At 41.1% G+C, this 17899-nt stretch overlaps 1 protein-coding gene across 1 annotated transcript in view; it reads left to right on the top strand.

Annotated features, from left to right (window-relative positions):
• LOC134358655 (semaphorin-4D-like) overlaps window positions 1–17899 on the top strand; it is a 92881-nt gene that overhangs the window by 39660 nt on the left and 35322 nt on the right. The window contains exons 3-6 of the mRNA XM_063071111.1: window positions 12654–12716; window positions 13829–13927; window positions 14046–14136; window positions 17052–17168. Coding sequence (XP_062927181.1) covers window positions 12654–12716; window positions 13829–13927; window positions 14046–14136; window positions 17052–17168 — 370 coding nt within the window. The remainder of the gene's footprint in view (window positions 1–12653; window positions 12717–13828; window positions 13928–14045; window positions 14137–17051; window positions 17169–17899) is intronic.

The raw sequence follows: 17899 nt of genomic DNA on the forward strand, positions 1-17899 counted from the left end.
ACATACCAGTTAGTAGGTTAATTGATCATTATAAATTGTCCTGTGATTAGGGTAGGATTGAATCGGGGGATTGTTTGGTAGCATGGCTCGAAGGGCTGGATGGGGCCTAATCCCATTTACCATCAGCTGGTCTGTAGTTTAATTAAGGTATTGCCTCTCTTGAGTGGAACCAAACACCTGGTGTGGACTCTACTGGTGATTGGAGTGGAGCATAGGATAAATAGGTGGTCATGTGGGGTCAGGGGCTTCCTATATCCTCATGGAGGAGACACAGTTCCATTCACATGGCAACTGGCCTCCTAATGAAAGCACCAACACACGTCTAGCCTCTAAACCTGAACACTCCGACCACATTTGGTCCCCCCTCAGTGCCTGTGCTGAAGAGGGGTGGCTGTTAGTTCCAGATCCAGGTGGTTTCTCAAAGCAACCTCCAATTCAGCTGCCACTGACGTGGGAAAGGGCAAAGCAGGACTATGTGTCATCACACTGAGACCATAGGTGCAAACTGCTCGTGATTGTCCCTCATTGAATTCTGCACGGAAATCGGAACTTGATGCTGGTATCATTGCATAGGGATCATTCAATAGTTTTTTAACCAGGGATACAAGCTGCTCTTGTGCTTTCAGGCTTTTGTATCTTCTTGCTGGGAGAAGGGAGAAGAGATGATGTCTAGGGTGGCTGGAGTTTTTGATTATGCTGGCAGCTTTAACAAGGCAGAGAGAAATGTAGACAGTCCATTGAGGGAAGGCTGCTTTCTATGATGTGCCCCACTGTTGAGGGTAACCATGGTGAAGATGTCACTGACTGTCCTTACTGATTTTTTTTATTATTTATTTAGCGATACAGCGATAAATAAGTAGGTCTTTCCGGCACTTCAAGCTGTGCCTTACAGGAAACCCCAATTTAACCTTAGCCCAAACATGGGACAATTTACCTATTGGCCAGCACAAACTGCTGGAAAACTCAGCAGGTTAGGCTGCATCTATGGAAAAGAATAATCATTTGACGTTTTGAGCCAGGACTGTTCATTCATTTCCACAGATGCTGCCTGACCTGCCGAGCTCCTCCAGCATCTAGTGTGTGTTGCTCTGCAGAATTTCCCATGTTTATGATAATCTACTAACCGAAACGCCCTTGGTCTGTGCGAGGAAACCAGATCATCCAGAGAAAGCCCACACATTCCATGGGGAGAACATACAGATTCCTTGCTACAGATGATGTTGGAGTTGAACTCTGACCTCCAACCTCCGGAGCTGTAATACCGTTGCGCTAACTGCCATGCCAACATGGTGCACGTAATTACGGTCTGTCAGTCAGGAAGTCTAGGATCCAGTTGCAGAGTGAGTTGTTGAGTCCCAAGTCTAGGAGTTTAGAGACGAGTTTTCTAGGAATTGGGGATTCCCTTGGGGCACTAGATGGAGTAAGTCACATTTTGGCTTTGCTCCGTTCATTTTTCAATCTTTCTACCACCCTTTTACTATGTCTATTAAAGTGTTTATAACACTTTTATATGCTTGAACTTTGATTTTTAATCGCTGGAAATGAATACCAGAGGGAAAAAGGCATTAGCCGAAGGCAAGGAAGCCGGTAATGGAAATGGAAAGAAAGAAGGTGACTCTCAGCAGCCTAAGTCTCAACTCACTTTGGGGGCTACGTCGAAGCTCCTGGATGATAAATTCAATACATGATTTTCTAATTTGGAAGTATTGTTAAAGGAGATCAAAAGTAGACTGGGAGCACTTAAGTGCAACTGTGAAAAACAACAACAGCAAATCTCCAAACTCGATGAAGCTGGTAGACAGAGATCACAAGCTAGATTTGTTGGAAAAGAAATTAACTTCGACCACTCAAACACTGGAACAATATAAAGCTAAGATTATCGATCTAGAAAATCGCAGTCGTAGACAGAATTTGTGAATAATAGGACTCCATGAAGACATTGAGAGTGGTGACCTTACTAAATTTTTTTCTCAATTTTTAATGGACGTATTCAGCTCTGAAGTTTTTTCTACTTCCCCTATACTTGATCGCGCCCACCGGGCTTTAAGAGCAAAACCCCCTAAAGAACTGAAACCTCGACCTGTCATACTCCAATTCCACTATGTGCATAGCAAGGAGCATTTAATTCGAATTGCCCATCGGAAAGGGGTTATTGAATACCGAGATCTCAAGTTTCGTTTGGTCGAAGATTACAGTCCTGAGGTAATGCGAGAAATATCGCTTTTTAAACCGGTGATGTCCGAGCTCTATCAAAGCAAGTTCCAACCAGCTCACCTAAGGGTTGTTCTGCCTGATAAATCACGTAAATAGATTAAATCCACGGACGAAGCTCATTAATTCCTTGAGGATCAACGTTCGATCTTAGCTGGCTAATAAATTTATTGTTTTTTCATGTCTGTATTCATCTGGTTTATAAGTTAATAACCAGTTCATAGATTTGGACTTCTAAAGTTTGAAGAATTTTGCCCTTGGTTTGATAATGTTCGGACTTTGTTTTGGAGTATGGATATTTATCATACTTTTATGTTGAAGTTCCTTTTTATTCTTCTTTTATTATTTTATTGTATTATTTTCAATTGTTTGTTTTTGAAAATAATTAAGAATCTGATTTGGTGATTGATTTTTTTTTCTTGAAATTAATAAGATTGTATTCTGTTTCACTTTCCAAGATCTTGCCTTTCAAAATGTTTTGCAAATGGCTGTTTTTTTAACATTTGTTTTGTGTTTTTTATGGCATTCTCTCCTCGATGTTTTGACTGTGGGTGGTGCTTTGAATTCTTTTCAATTTTGGAGACTTGCCACAAGTGAGATGGGGGTAGGGAAGTGTCTAGATAGCTTTCTGGCTGTCTATTGGCCAGTTTTCGGGCTTTTGTGGATGGGAGATGGGGCTATTTCAGTTTAGTTTTTTTCCCTCTGAAACTACAAATATGTCTGAATTGTCATGACTTCCGGTTCCTCTTTAAACATTTTTCCCTCTTCCTGATTCATGAGTTTCCTATGCAGTAAGGTTAACCCTTTACACACCATATGGTTTATTCAAGTACAATGGATAATATTATTAACTTTGTTTCATGGAATACAAATGGTTTGAATCATCCGATTAAAGGGAAGAAGATTTTTAAAGTTTTTCATAGAGTGAATGCTCAGATTATCTTTGCCCGGGAAACTCATGTAAGGAAGGAGGATAATCAGCGTTTTTTTTTTAAAGGTATTGGAAGGAATAACAATTTCACTCCAATTCACAGGATAAGGTGAAAGGAGTCCCTATTTTTATAGATTCCTCGATTTCATTTGTTCACTATGATACAATTTCAGACCCGAATGGTAGATTTCTGTTAATTACTGGTTTACTTTATAACCAAAAAGATGTTATGGTTAATATCTATGCAACAAACACCGATTATCCTGAATTCTTTAAACATTTATTTGCATCTCTTCCTAATTTAAATTAATATATGGTTGATAATGGGTGGAGATTTTAACTGTTGCCTGAATCTCTCAATGGACAGGTCTGCGCCCAGTCAGGTACTTTCAAACAAATCCGCTATTTTTATTAATTCCTTTTTAGTTGATTCTGGAATTTTAGAAGTTTGGAGATTTTTATACCCAAATGATAAAGAGTTCTCATTCTTTTCTCATGTATTTCATAATTACTCTAGAATTGATTACTTTTTCATTGACTCTCTATTAGTTTCATCTGATACTGCCTGTCAGTATGATGAAATTGCCATCTCTGATCATGGGCCTCTGAAACTATCAATCAAATTGACTGAGGTAACTTTTGGTGCTAGACAATGGCGGTTCAATTCTACTCTGCTTCATGACTTCAAGTTTGTTAACTTTATTAAAGAACAGATTGCCTTTTTCTTTTCAACTAATTTTATGGAAGAAATTTCCAGTGGGATATTATGGGACATTTTTAAAGTATATATCTGTGGGCAAATTATTTCATTTTCTGCTGGATTGAAAAAATGAATTAATAATGAAATACATACATTGGTTGATAAGATTAAAGAAATCAATAAAAAATTATTCTGCTGCTCCTAATTTGGAGCTTTACAAAAAGAGAGTTGAACTTCAGATGCAACACAGTTTGTTATTAACATCCCCAATTGAAAATCAATTACTTAAAACTAAGAGTCAATTTTATGTACATAGTGATAAATCACTGTCCAACCAATTGAAAGCTGCTTCAGCTAAACGTCAGATTATCAAAGTTCATAAACGGGATGGTACTTTGACGGTTGACCACGACGAAATTAATAAAACATTTCAAGAATTCTATACCTCTTTTTACCAATCAGAATTTCCTGACGATTCTACCATAATGCATGAATTTTTAAGAAAATCGAATATTCTGAAATTACCACTTAATGAATGTTTATCATTAGATGCACCCATTACGGAAGAAGAAATAAAGAAAGCAATTTCCTCGATGAATTCTGGTAAAGCACCCGGCCTGGATGGGTATACAGTAGAATTTTGTAAATCTTTTTCAAGTCTACTTTCTCCTTGGTTATGTGGAATTTTTAAGGATGCCTTATTTGTAGGTAAATGACCACAATCTTTTTATGAAGCATTTATTTCTTTAATTCTTAAAAAAGATAAAGACCCCACTGAACGTGCATCATACAGACCTATATCCTTGTTAAATATGGACTCAAGATTCAAAGAGTCAAAAAACTTTATTGTCATTCTAACTGTACATCAGCTCTGCAGGGCAGAATGAGACAGCATTTCCCAGGAGCAGTGCAATCATAAAATAACAAACACAACACTAAATAATAAACATAACAATAAATAGTAAAACACAACAGCCATATGTCGGTTAAAATCAGGTTATAAGTGTCCAGTGCAAGTTAAGAGTGTCCAAAGCAGAGTCAGGTGGAGCAGCTATTTAGCAGTCTGACTGCCTGTGGGAGGAAGCTGTTTAGTAGCCTTGTGGTTTTAGTTTTGATGCTCCTGTAACATTTGCCTGTTGGCAGAAGAACAAATAGTTCATGGAGAGGGTCTGAGGGGTCTTTAATGATGTACCGTGTCTTCTGGAGGCATCAACTCTGAAAGAGGTCTTGGACAGAAGGTAGGGAGACCCCAGTAACCTTCTCTGCTCCCCTAACCACCCTCTGCAAGGCTTTTTTGTCGACAGCACTGCAGCTGGAATACCAGGTTGTGATGCAAAAGATCAGCACACTCTCAACCACGCCTCTGTAGAACGTAGTTAAGGTGTTAGTGGGGAGTGATGCTTGTTTAAGCTTCCTCAGAAAGTGCAATCTCTGCTGGTCCCATTTCACAATCCCAATGGTGTTCCTGGACCAGGTGAGATTGTCTGAGATCTGAACCCCAAGGAACTTGATGTTTTCCACTCTCTCCACTGTGGAGCCGCTGATGCTGAGGGGTGTGTGCTCAGGCTGAGACCGTCTGAAATCAACGATCATCTCCTTGGTTTTGGTGACATTAAGCATCAAGTTGTTATCCCTGCACCAGCTCTCTAGGTGTTTAACCTCCTCCCTGTACATTGTTTCAACATTTTTGCTGATGAGCCCCACCACTATGGTATCATCTGCAAGTTTAATGATCAGGTTCTCCTTGAATCTGGCTGCATAGTCATGTGTTAGCAGTGTAAACAGCAATGGGCTAAGCACACAGCCTTATGGGGATCCAGTGCTCAGTGTGATGGAGTCAGAGATATTCCTGCCAACACGGACTGACTGTAGTCTCTCTGTCAAGAAATCCAGAATCCAGCAACACATGGCAGTGTTAAGACCAAGCAGCAACAATTTCTCTACTAGTCTCTGCGGGATGATGGTATTGAACGCTGAACTGAAATCAATGTACAGGATTCTGGCATAAGTGTCTTTGTTGTCCAAGAGAGAGAGAACTGTGTGCAGTGTGGTGGATATTGCAACCTCTGTAGAGCAATCCGTAAAATTCCAAAGTTTTTTCCAAAATATTAGCAATTAGATTGGAAAATGTATTGTCACAAATTGTCTCTGATGACCAGACAGGATTTATTAAAAATCGTTATTTGTATTTTAATGTTAGGAGGTTGATGAACATTGTATATACTTCTTCAGCTAAAACTCCAGAATGTGTTATTTCACTTGATGCCGAGAAGGCGTTTGATAGAGTTGAATGGGAATATTTATTTAACATCCTTGAGAAATGCAATTTTAGCCCAAAATTCATATCCTGGATCAAATTGATATATCATATACCTTTGGCTTCTGTACTTACTGATAATCAGAGATCCCCCTTTTTTAGGCTTTTTTGAGGTACTAGACAGGGCTGTCCTTTAAGCCCTTTACTACTTGATATTGCCTTGGAGCCCTTGGCAATCGTTCTTCATGATTCACCCAATATATTTGGCATTATTCGTGGGAATGGGATGCATAAGTATCATTATATGCAGATGAACTGTTACTATATATCTCTAATCCAGAGAAATCCATCCCTGCAGTAATATTTCTACTTGACAGTTTAGTCCTTACTCTTAATAAATTCTTCTTTGGCTCCTCCCACTTCCTCCAAACCAAAGGTGTAGCCATGCGCACCCATATGGGTCCCAGCTATGCCTACCTTTTTGTTGGCTTTGTGGAACAATCTATGTTCCAAACCTATTCTGGTATCTGTCCCCCACTTTTCCTTCGCTACATCGACGACTGCATTGGCGCTGCTTCCTGCACACATGCAGAACTCGTTGACTTTATTAACTTTGCCTCCAACTTTCACCCTGCCCTCAAGTTTACCTGGTCCATTTCCGATACCTCCCTCCCCTTTCTAGGTCTTTCTGTTTCTGTCTCTAGAAACAGCTTATCTACTGATGTCTACTATAAGCTTACGGACTCTCACAGCTATCTGGACTATTCCTCTTCTCACCCTGTCTCTTGCAAAAATGACATCCCCTTCTCGCAAGTCTTCCGTCTCCGCCTCATCCTGCTCTCAGGATGAGGCTTTTCATTCCAGGCCAAAGGAGATGTCCTCCTTTTTTAAAGAAAGGGAGCTTCCCTTCCTCCACCATCAACTCTGCCCTCAAATGCATCTCCCCCATTTCACACACATCTGCTCTCACTCCATCTTCACGCCACTCACTAGGAATAGGGTTCCCCTGGTCCTCACCTACCACTCCACCAGCCTCCGAATCCAACATATAATTCTCCGTAACTTCTGCCACCTCCAACGGGATCCCACCACCAAGCACATCTTTCCCTCCCCCATCTCTCTGCTTTCCACAGAGATCGTTCCCTACACGATTCCCTTGTTCATTCGTCCCCCCCATCCCTTCCCACCGATCTCCCTTCTGGCACTTATCCTTGTAAGCGGAACAAGTGCTACACATGCCCTTACACTTCCTCCATCACTACCATTCAGGGCCCCAGACAGTCCTTCCAGGTGAGGCAACACTTCACTTGTGAATCGGCTGGGGTGATACACTGCGTCCGGTGCTCCCGATGCGGCCTTTTATATATTGGCGAGACCCGACGCAGACTGGGAGATCGTTTTGCTGAACACCTACGCTCTGTCCGCCAGAGAAAGCAGGATCTCCCAGTGGCCACACATTTTAATTCCACGTCCCATTCCCATTCTGATATGTCTATCCACGGCCTCCTCTACTGTAAAGATGAAGCCACACTCAGGTTGGAGGAACAACACCTTATATTCCGTCTGGGTAGCCTCCAACCTGATGGCATGAACATTGACTTCTTAAACTTCCGCTAATGCCCCACCTCCCCCTCGTACCCCATCTGTTATTTATTTATATGCACACATTCTTCTTCTTGCTCTCCTTTTTCTCCCTCTGTCCCTCTCACTATACCCCTTGCCCATCCTCTGTTTTTTCCCCCCTCCCCCTTTTCTTTCTCCCTAGGCCTCTTGTCCCATGATCCTCTCATATCCCTTTTGCCAATCAACTGTCCAGCTCTTGGCTCCATCCCTCCCCCTCCTGTCTTCTGCTATCATTTTGGATCTCCCCCTCCCCCTCCCACTTTCAAATCTCTTACTAGCTCTTCTTTCAGTTAGTCCTGACGAGGGGTCTCGGCCCAAAACGTCGACTGTACCTCTTCCTAGAGATGCTGCCTGGCCTGCTGCGTTCACCAGCAAATTTTATGTGTGTTGCTTGAAATTCCAGCATATGCAGATTTCCTCGTACTTGCTCAGTTTAGTAGCTTTTCTGGTTATAAATTGAAACTTAATAAGAGTGAGCTTTTTTCATTAAATATGCAAGTTCTAATCTATAGACAATCACCATTTAGATTGGTTACTGATTATTTTACTTATTTGGGTGTTAAAGTTACTAAGAAGCATAAGGATCTATGTAAGTTAACTTTTACCCTTAATTGATCATGTTAAACAACTGCTTACTAAATGTCCCCATTGTCCCTCTCATTGATTGGTCGAATCAATGCTATTACGATGATTATTTTACCTAAATTTCTGTATCTATTTCAGGCGGTACCAATCTTCGTCTCTAAATCCTTTTTTGATATTACTGATTCTAAAATTTCTTCATATATATGGCAGAATAAAAATCCTAGATCAAGTAAGAAATATTTACAGAAATCAAAAAAGGATGGTGGTTTGACATTGCTGAACTTTAGATTCTAGATTTAGATTTAATATTTGATATCTAACGTTCTGGACACAAGATTTGGATGAAATTCAATGTCCACGATGGGTGAACCTCGAGTCTGAGTCTGTACAGGGGTTCTCATTGGCTTCTATTTTAGCAGCTCCACTTCCCTTTACATTTACTAAACTGAATAAACTAATGATTAATCCAATAATTAAACATATAATATGAGTATGGTTTCTATTTCGTAAATTTTTGGGATTGAATAAATTTATCCTATCAAGTCCTATTATATCCAATTTTTTCTTCCAACCATCCAGAACTGATCAAGCTTTTCTTTTATGGAAAACGAAGGGAATAATATGTTTTCGTGATTTATTCATGGATAATTGTCTCATGTCCTTTGAACAGTTGTCTAATAAATATAATTTGCCTAGATCACATTCTTTTCAGATATTTACAGATTAGAAACTTTTTGAAGGTTATTTTACCTACTTCTCCGATATCACATCAAACTGAAATTACAGAAAATATTTTAGGTTTAACCCCTATCAGAAAAGTTTAATAGCAATTGTTTATGATTTAATTACGAAAATACGTTTAGGTATGTCTGATAAAAATTAAGAATGAATGGGAAAGAGAACTTCAGGTATCTTTACCCATAGAGAAATGGGAGAAAATTCTCCAACTAGTTAACACCTCTTCAATGTGTGCTAGACACGCTTTGATACAATTTAAGGTTATTCATAGGGCCCATATGTCGAAGGTTAAGAAGGCAGTGGAGGCCAATTCTCTGGATTCTTTCAAAAAAGAGTTAGATAGAGCTGTTAAAGATAGCGGAGTGAAGGGATAGGGGGAGAAGGCAGGAAAAGGGTGCTGATTGTGGATGATCAGCCATGATCACAGTGAATGGTGGTGCTGGCTCGAAGGGCTGAATGGCCTACTCCTGCACCTATTGTCTATTGTCTATTGATAAGTTAGCTCGTTTTTATGGTCATATAAATCCTGTCTGTGACAGATGTAATTCTGAGGAAGCTTCCTTAACACATATGTTCAGGTCTTGCCCTCTTTTGGAAAAATAGTGGAAAGACATTTTTGATATTATTTCAGTAGATTTGCGTATTGATTTACAACTTCATCCCATTACTGCAATTTTTGGATTATCAATGATAGACTTTAGTCATTTATCCCCTTCAGCTTGTCGTTTGATTGCATTTGTTACATTAATAGCCAGAAGATCCATTTTATTTAAATGGAAAGATTCTAATCCCCCTACTACATTTCAATGGTTTTCCCAAACTTTAACATGTTCAAACTCGGAAAAAATTAGGAGTGGTACCACTGATCCTTCAGTTAAATTTGAAGAAACTTGGAGGCCATTTATTCAACATTTTCATATGATGTAAGCTGACCTTTTCCGAATCCTTTTTAATAACTTTTTGTTTGTGTATAGAGGAGCGGAGTTAATGACAAATAATCATCTTAACTGATGAAATATGGCCGCCCAATCTTTGTTTTGTTTTGTTTTGTTTTTTTTTAGTGTGGGGGTAAAAACTTTTTTCTGAATCTTTTTCATGTTCAGTTATTAAGAGATTGGGAGGTTCAAATTAAATACGTTACTCGGAGTCTTTGGCTGTATACATTAACCGTTATTAATGTAATCCCGATCTCTTTGTATTATTATCATTGTTATGTTTATCAATTTGAAACTCAAAAAAGATTGAAAAAGAAAGAGTTTACTCAGAATTATAGAATTGAGAGCAGAGCTGTAAGCAGTAGACCATAGTCTGATGTACATGTCTTTATGCTGTTCTGATCTGCACAGGATCTAAGACACATCCAGGGACACCACCCCGTTCATTCCCTGGAAGACTGATCTTTTGTCTTTAACGATGACTGTGGGTTCAGGTACATTGGAGGCTGTCGGGGTTGGTGGTGACCTACCAATGCCACTCTATTCAAAATGTGGACTGTGAGGGGATGATTCTGGCCAAATTCATTTTTGTACCCCATTATAATATCTATGCCCTGCCACAACTGACAGCAGGTTAGGGACTCAATTTTGAACTGGTCTTGTCTCTTGCCATTCTTGCTAGCTTTATAGAGGTAGTATCAGAATCCGACTAAGTTTAACAGCACTGAGATATGTCATGAAATCTGTTGCTTAGCAGTATATATATATATATATATATATATATAGAGAGAGAGAGAGAGAGAGAGAGAGAGAGAGAGGGAGAGAGGGAGAGAGAGAGAGTATGTATGTGCATATATAATTAAATAAATAGAGCAGAAATAATGAGAGCGTGCTCATGGGTTGGGTGATTGTCAATTCAGAAATATGATAGTGGAGAGGAAAAAGCTGTTCCTAAAACACTGAGTGTGTGTCTCCCTGTACCACCTCCCTGATGGTAGCAATGAGAAGAACTCAAGTCCTGGGTGATGGGGGTCATTTTTTGAGACATTGTATTTTGAAGATGTCCCTATGCTGGGGAGGCTACTGCCCATGATGGAGCTGGCTGCGTTTCCAATCCTCTGCAGCTATTTTCCAATCCTGAACAGTGGCCCCTCCATACCAGGCGGTGATGCAACTAGTCAGAATGCTCTCCACTCTACATCTCTAGATATTTGCTAGAATCTTTGTTGACATACCAAATCTCAGGATCAGAATCAGAATCAGGTTTATTATCACCAGCATGTGACGTGAAATTTGTTAACTTAGCAGTAGCGGTTCAATGCAATACATAATCTAGCAGAGAGAAAAAAAAGTAGTAAATAATAATAAAATAAACAAGTAAATCAATTAAGTACATTGAATAGATTTTTTAAAACATGCAAAAAAGAAATGTTGTATATTAAAAAAAAGTGAGGTAGTGTCCAAAGGTTCAATGTCCATTTAGGAATCAGATGACGGAGGGGCAGAAGCTGTTCCTGAATCACTGAGTGTGTGCCTTCAGGCTTCTGTACCTCCTGCCTGATGGTAACAGTGAGAAAAGGGCATGCCCTGGGTGCTGGAGATCCTTAATAATGGATGCTGCCTTTCTGAGACACCACTCCGTGAAGATGTCCTGGGTACTTTGTAGGCCAGTACCCAAGATGGAGCTGACTAGATTTACAACCTTTCGGTCCTGTGCAGTAGCCCCTCCATACCAGACAGTGATGCAGCCTGTCAGAATGCTCTCCACTGTACAACTATATACTTTATACTTTATTGTTGCCAAACAATTGATACTAGAACATACAATCATCACAGCGATATTTGATTCTGCGCTTCCCGCTCCCTGGAGTACCAATTGATAGTAAATATTAAAAATTTAAATTATAAATCTTAAATAGAAAATGGAAAGTAAGGTAGTGCAAAAAAACCGAGAGACAGGTCCGGATATTTGGAGGGCACGGCCCAGATCCGGGTCAGGATCCTTTCAGCAGTCTTATCACAGTTGGAAAGAAGCTGGTCCCAAATCTGGCCGTATGAGTCTTCAAGCTCCTGAGCCTTCTCCTGGAGGGAAGAGGGACAAAAAGTGTGTTGGCTGAGTGGGTCGGGTCCTTGATTATCCTGGCAGCACTGCTCCGACAGCGTGCAGTGTAAAGTGAGTCCAAGGATGGAAGATTGGTTTGTGTGATGTGCTGAGATGTGTTCACGATCTTCTGCAGCTTCTTCCGGTCTTGGACAGGTCAACTTCCATACCAGGTTGTGATACACCCTAGAAGAATGCTTTCTACAGTGCATCTATAAAAATTAGTGAGAATTTCAACTATAGAAGTTTTTGAATGTATTGGTTGACATGCCAAATCTCTTCAAACGCCTAATAAAATATAGTCTCTGTCTTGCCTTCTTTATAACTACAACAATATGTTGGGACCAGGTTAGATCCTCAGAGATCTTGACAGCCAGGAACTTGAAGCTGCTCACTCTCTCCATGTCTGATCCCTCCTCAAACACCTATTGAAATATAGCCACTGACATGCCTTCTTTGTAATTGCATCAATGCCTTGGGCCAAGGATAGATCTTCAGAGATCTCAATTTCTTGTATAGCTCGGGATCACCTGATTTGAACACTGCATATTTCAATGTTATTTTGTTTACAGATACAATGGGAAACTCCTTCTGAAAAACGATTGAATTGTCTAAAGAAGCGGGGACACAAAAAGGTATGAGAGATGGAATACACCTATCACTGCCAGCCTTTTACATCATTCCCACTTCCCCCTTCCTCACCTGCCCATCATCCCTCTCTGACGTGCAACTACACTTTACTTGCTACCCTTTCCCTCCCCCTCTCTATACCGATTATCTCCGTCTTTCCAATCCCAATGAAGGGTATTGACCCAAAATATCAGCTATCAGCTTCCCTCCATACACCCTGCCTGACTTGCTGAGTTCCTCTAGCACTTTCAGTGTTGCTTGGGAAATGGATAAGATCATATAAACTTAACTGAAATGCTTTTCCCTTTGACCCATTCACCCATCCGCTGCTGCTACATGCAGCACAACCTCAGATCTGAGGTTCCTACCTGCGTTTTTGTAACTGCACCTTTCTATCACTTAGTAAACTGCTGAAACCGTCCAAGGTCCAGATGCCACCAGCTCTGGCCTCTTGTGCAGCCCCAGTTTTAATTTCTCCACCACACCCAGAGATGTCAGCAGGTGTGGAAATTTTCAGCTGCAGGCAATTCAACCCTTGGAATTGTTTCCTAAACTTTTCTCAACTCTTTAAAGTTTCCCTTAGAACCTAACTCTTTGACCTGGTTCAAGAATACCTACCTTCCTTCAACCATTCAGTTCTTGAGTCATCCAGCAAGACACCTAATCACTGCAGTTTGTCAACAGTATCACCACTTTGGTCACCTTGGCCTAGAATAGACTTTATTTTTCTTGCTCCTAACTGTGTTCTTTCTTGTGAGCGCATTGGGACATTCTGTCACATCAAGATGTTTTGTAAATGAAGGTTGATACTGATAGGGAGGGGAGGGAACATCGACTCAAACAGTGAGAGGCCTGTGTTGGGCATTCTCATGCTTTACAAGATGCAGGTTGGGGCGCCACTCCTCGTGCAGACACTAGAGCAACGTGTGGTTAAGTGCCTTGCTCAAGGCACTTAACACGCTGCCACAGCTGAGGCTCGGACTAGCAAACTTCAGATCATGAGACAAATGCCTTAACCATTTGGCCACGTGCCCAACGCAATCTGATAGATGCTAGTGTATTGAAATAAAATTCGGGACATTTCAATACTGACCTGCTTCTCTTGTGCTCTTTAAAGGTGGACTGTTATAACTACATCCGTTTTCTGCAAAGATTCAATGAAACCCATTTATTCACCTGTGGCACCAATTCATTTAATCCGCACTGCGCCTACATTGTGAGTATTTCTTCCAGCATTTTCAGAGTTGTATTCTATTACACTGAACGCCGTCTCAAGTTATACTGATTACTTTGATCATCTTCTTCCCCACCTCCCACCCCTTCTGTCCACAAAGGAGATTGAAAAATTCACTTTATCAGCTGTCCATAGTGGGAAAGAATTTTGCCCTTATAACCCCACGGTTGGATATACAGGTGTCACCATTGGTGAGTGTTAAAGCCTTGGGCACATCCTGAGGTGAATTTTTGTATTTCAGTTTTGTGTCTGAACAAACTGCTATCAATGTTTGATTTCACCATGGTGTCTGTCCTTAATGTCTGGTTTGTGAGTCGGAAGGAGATGCTGGAAATTCTATTTGGAGTGAAAAATCAACGAAAAAGCTACAGACACTGGAAATCTGAAATAAAAGCAGTATCACAGCTCAGGAACAGGTCTTTCAGCCCACAAAGTTGTACCTAACCAGCTAAAAAGTAAATTTAAAAAACCCTAAAGCTAATCCCTCCTACCTACACAATGTCCATATCCCTCCATCTTCCTCATATTCATATGCCTATCTTAACGTCTCTTAAAAGCCTCTAATGTATTTGCCTCTGCCACATACCGGACAGCACATTCCAGGCCTCCATGACTCTGTGTAAAAACCGTAGCCCTCATATTCCCTTTGAACCTAACCCTTCTCACCTTCTATGCATGCCCTCTGGTGTTAGACATTTCTACCCTGAGAAAAAGATACTCCCTGTCTATTCAATCTATGCCTCTCATAATCTTATTATTCTCTATCAGCTCATTCACCCCTTGGGCTCTACTGTTCCAAAGTAAGCACCCCAAGTTTGTCCAGATGCTCAGATAGCATATAGCCTCTAATCTAGGCAGCATTCTGGTAAACCTCTTCTGCACCCTCTCCAAAGTCTCAACATTCTTCCTATAGTGGGGCGACCAGAACTGTATGCAATAGTCCAGATGTGGCTGAAGTTGCAACACAACCTCTTGACTTTTGAACTCAATGCCCCGACTAATAAAAGCAATCATTACTTAAGCTTTCTTAACCACCCTGTCGACCTGTGTAGCCACCTTCATGGAGCTAGGAACTTAGATCCCAAGATCTTGCTGCACAGCAACATTATTAAAGGTCTTGCCCTTAACAATGATTTATCTCCTTGCATTTATCTGGGTTAAACTCCATTTGCCATTTCTCTGCCCGTATCTGCAACTGATCAATATCACACTGTGTTCTTTGTCAGTCTTCTACACAATCCACAACTCCATTCAATCTTCGTATCATTGGCAACCTTATTAACCCACCCATCTACATTTTCATCCAGGTCATTTCTCTACATCACAAACCCCTGCGGATCTCCACTAATTACAGACCTCCAGCTCACATAGGTACCCTCAACCAGTACTCTCTGTCTTCTATGCACAGGCCAGTTCTGATTCTAAACAGCCAATTTGCCGTGGACCCCATGCATCCTAATCTACTGGATTAGCCTCCCATGAGGACTTTGTCAAATGCCTTACTAAAATCCATGTAGACAACGTCCCCTGACCTATGCTCATCAATCTCTTTCGTCACATTGCAAAAAACTCAATCAAATTGGTAAGGCATGACCTGCCCCACACAAAGCCATGCTGGCTCTCCCTAGTTAGTCCATGGGCTTCCAAATGTTCATACATCCTATCCCTAAGAATTTTCTCCAGCAATTCCCTACAACTGACATGAGACTCACTGGTCTGTATTTCCCAGGATTTTCCCTTGTTCCCTTCTCAAATAGAGGTACAACATTAACCATTTTCCAGTCCTCCAGGACCCCACCTATGCCGAGAGAGGACACTGAGATACTGGTCAAGAGCCCAGCAATCTCGTTTCTTGCATCACTCAATAACCTGGGGTAAATCCATCAGGCCCTGGGGATTAATCCACTTTAATACTCATTAGGGAAGCCAACACTTCCTTCTCCTTGACGTCTAAACACTCTAACATATTTATGCACTCAGCCACTAATCTCCTGGTCCTCCATATCCTTTTCCTTGTTAAATACTGAAGCAAAGTACTCATTAAGTACCTCACTCACATTCTCTGCATCTGCTTTATCCCTGAGTGGTCCTACCCTCTCCCTAGTTATTGTCTTTCTCTTGAATGCCTCGGGATTCACCTTAATCCTACTTGCTGAGGACTTTCCAATGCCCTGTCTGCCCTTCCTAATTCCCTTCTTTAGTTCCTGTCTGGCTTCTTTATAATCCTCATGGGCTCTGTTTGATCCTGACTTCCGAAGCTTTATATATCTTTCCTTGTTCTTCTTGACTAAATTCATCACCTGTCTGGACATCCAAGCTTCTCTTATCTTTCCATCTCCATCCTTCCTTCTAACAGGAACATACTTTTCCTGTACTCTGCACAATCGATCTTTAAAAACCCTCCACATGTCTGATGTGGACTTGTCAGGAAAAAAGGTGTTCCTGATTTCCTGATTAATTCTTCTTAGTTCCTGCCTAATACCCTTGTAATTTTCCCTTCTCTAATTTAAAACTCTCCGGTAAGGACCATACCCAATCTTAACTGTAACTATGCTGAACGTTAACGAGTTCTGGTCACTGTCATCTAACTGTTCTCTCATTGAGAGGTCATTCACCTGGCCAAGGTCATTACCCAACACCAGTAAAAGCTTGAGAAACTCAGCAGATCAGGCACCACGTTTCATGGTAGCTGGTCGTTATAAGTTGTCCTGTGATCAGTCTAGGTGTGTTGCTGGGCCAGTTACTGTTACATTGGGCCTGTTTTGCACTGTATCTCTGAATAAGTAGATGTCTGGGACCTATCATTAGAACTGAGAAAAAGACACACGTTGGTTGCAGTGGCAGAGAAGGTGGAAGAGCACATTGGGTGGAACACAGGGAATTAACCTGCTAGGATGAAATAAAATGGCATTGCATTGCAGTTAAAGGGTTGGGTAGGCAGGAACCTCTTTGACCTTTCCTCATGATCACCTGATTCACAGAATTATGCCTTGTAGCTCTCAAGTTCAATCATGTGCTTTTAAAATTGTTTTTCAGTTTCTAGTTAGAACATTAAATGGGCTGAGATCGTTACTGACTCAAACCTCCATGATCTGCTTTCTCACAGACAATAAAATCTACGTTGCCACACTCTATGGGTTCCACAGCGGACGGGCGAACATCAAACGGTTCCCTGAGACGCACTCATTCCAGATGGAAGATTGGTTTTCCTACTCGCCCAACGGTAAGAACTTTAATCATTAATACTTCCCTCTTTCTGAGACAGCTGCTCTAGACTGAAACAAAAACAGAAAATGTCGGAAACACTCGGCAAACCAGGTAGTGTCTGGGGAGAAAGAAACAGAGTCAATACTTCAGATAATGGCCGATCAGTAGAGTGGATTCTTTCCTCAGGGAAGCTCATAAGAATCCTCCAGCTTGGAAACAGGCCCTTCAGCCCACTGAGACTATACTGACCCACACTACATCAATATTACATAAAACCTTTTTATTCTCTTCATTTTCTCATCAATTCCCCCTCAGTTTCTACAACTCACACCACACAGTGGCCAGGCAACCAGCCATCAAGGACCTCTCTGAGATGAGGGAGGAAACCCACATGGTCACAGAGAAAGTGTGCAAATGTCACAGGGTCAACGCTGGGTCCCTGGAGCTGTGAGTCAGCAGCATTCATGGTGGTCATGAAGCTACTGGACTTTAACCCTTCAATCTCAGAGCTAGTTTTGACTCCGGTACCCCACAAAATGGTTGATGGTTAATTTTCTTCCACAATATCTGGCAAGCCAGTCAGTCTAGGAGCAATAAAACTCTCGTTAGGCCACACTTGGAGTACTGTGTCCAGTTCTGGTCACCTCACTATAGGAAAGATGTGGAAGCATTGGAAAGGGTACAGAGGAGATTTACCAGGATGCTGCCTGGTTTAGAGAGTATGAAGTATGATCAGAGATTAAGGGA

The sequence above is a fragment of the Mobula hypostoma genome, chromosome 19 (genome assembly GCF_963921235.1).
Source record: "Mobula hypostoma chromosome 19, sMobHyp1.1, whole genome shotgun sequence".
In the NCBI taxonomy this organism is placed as follows: Eukaryota; Metazoa; Chordata; class Chondrichthyes; order Myliobatiformes; family Myliobatidae; genus Mobula; species Mobula hypostoma.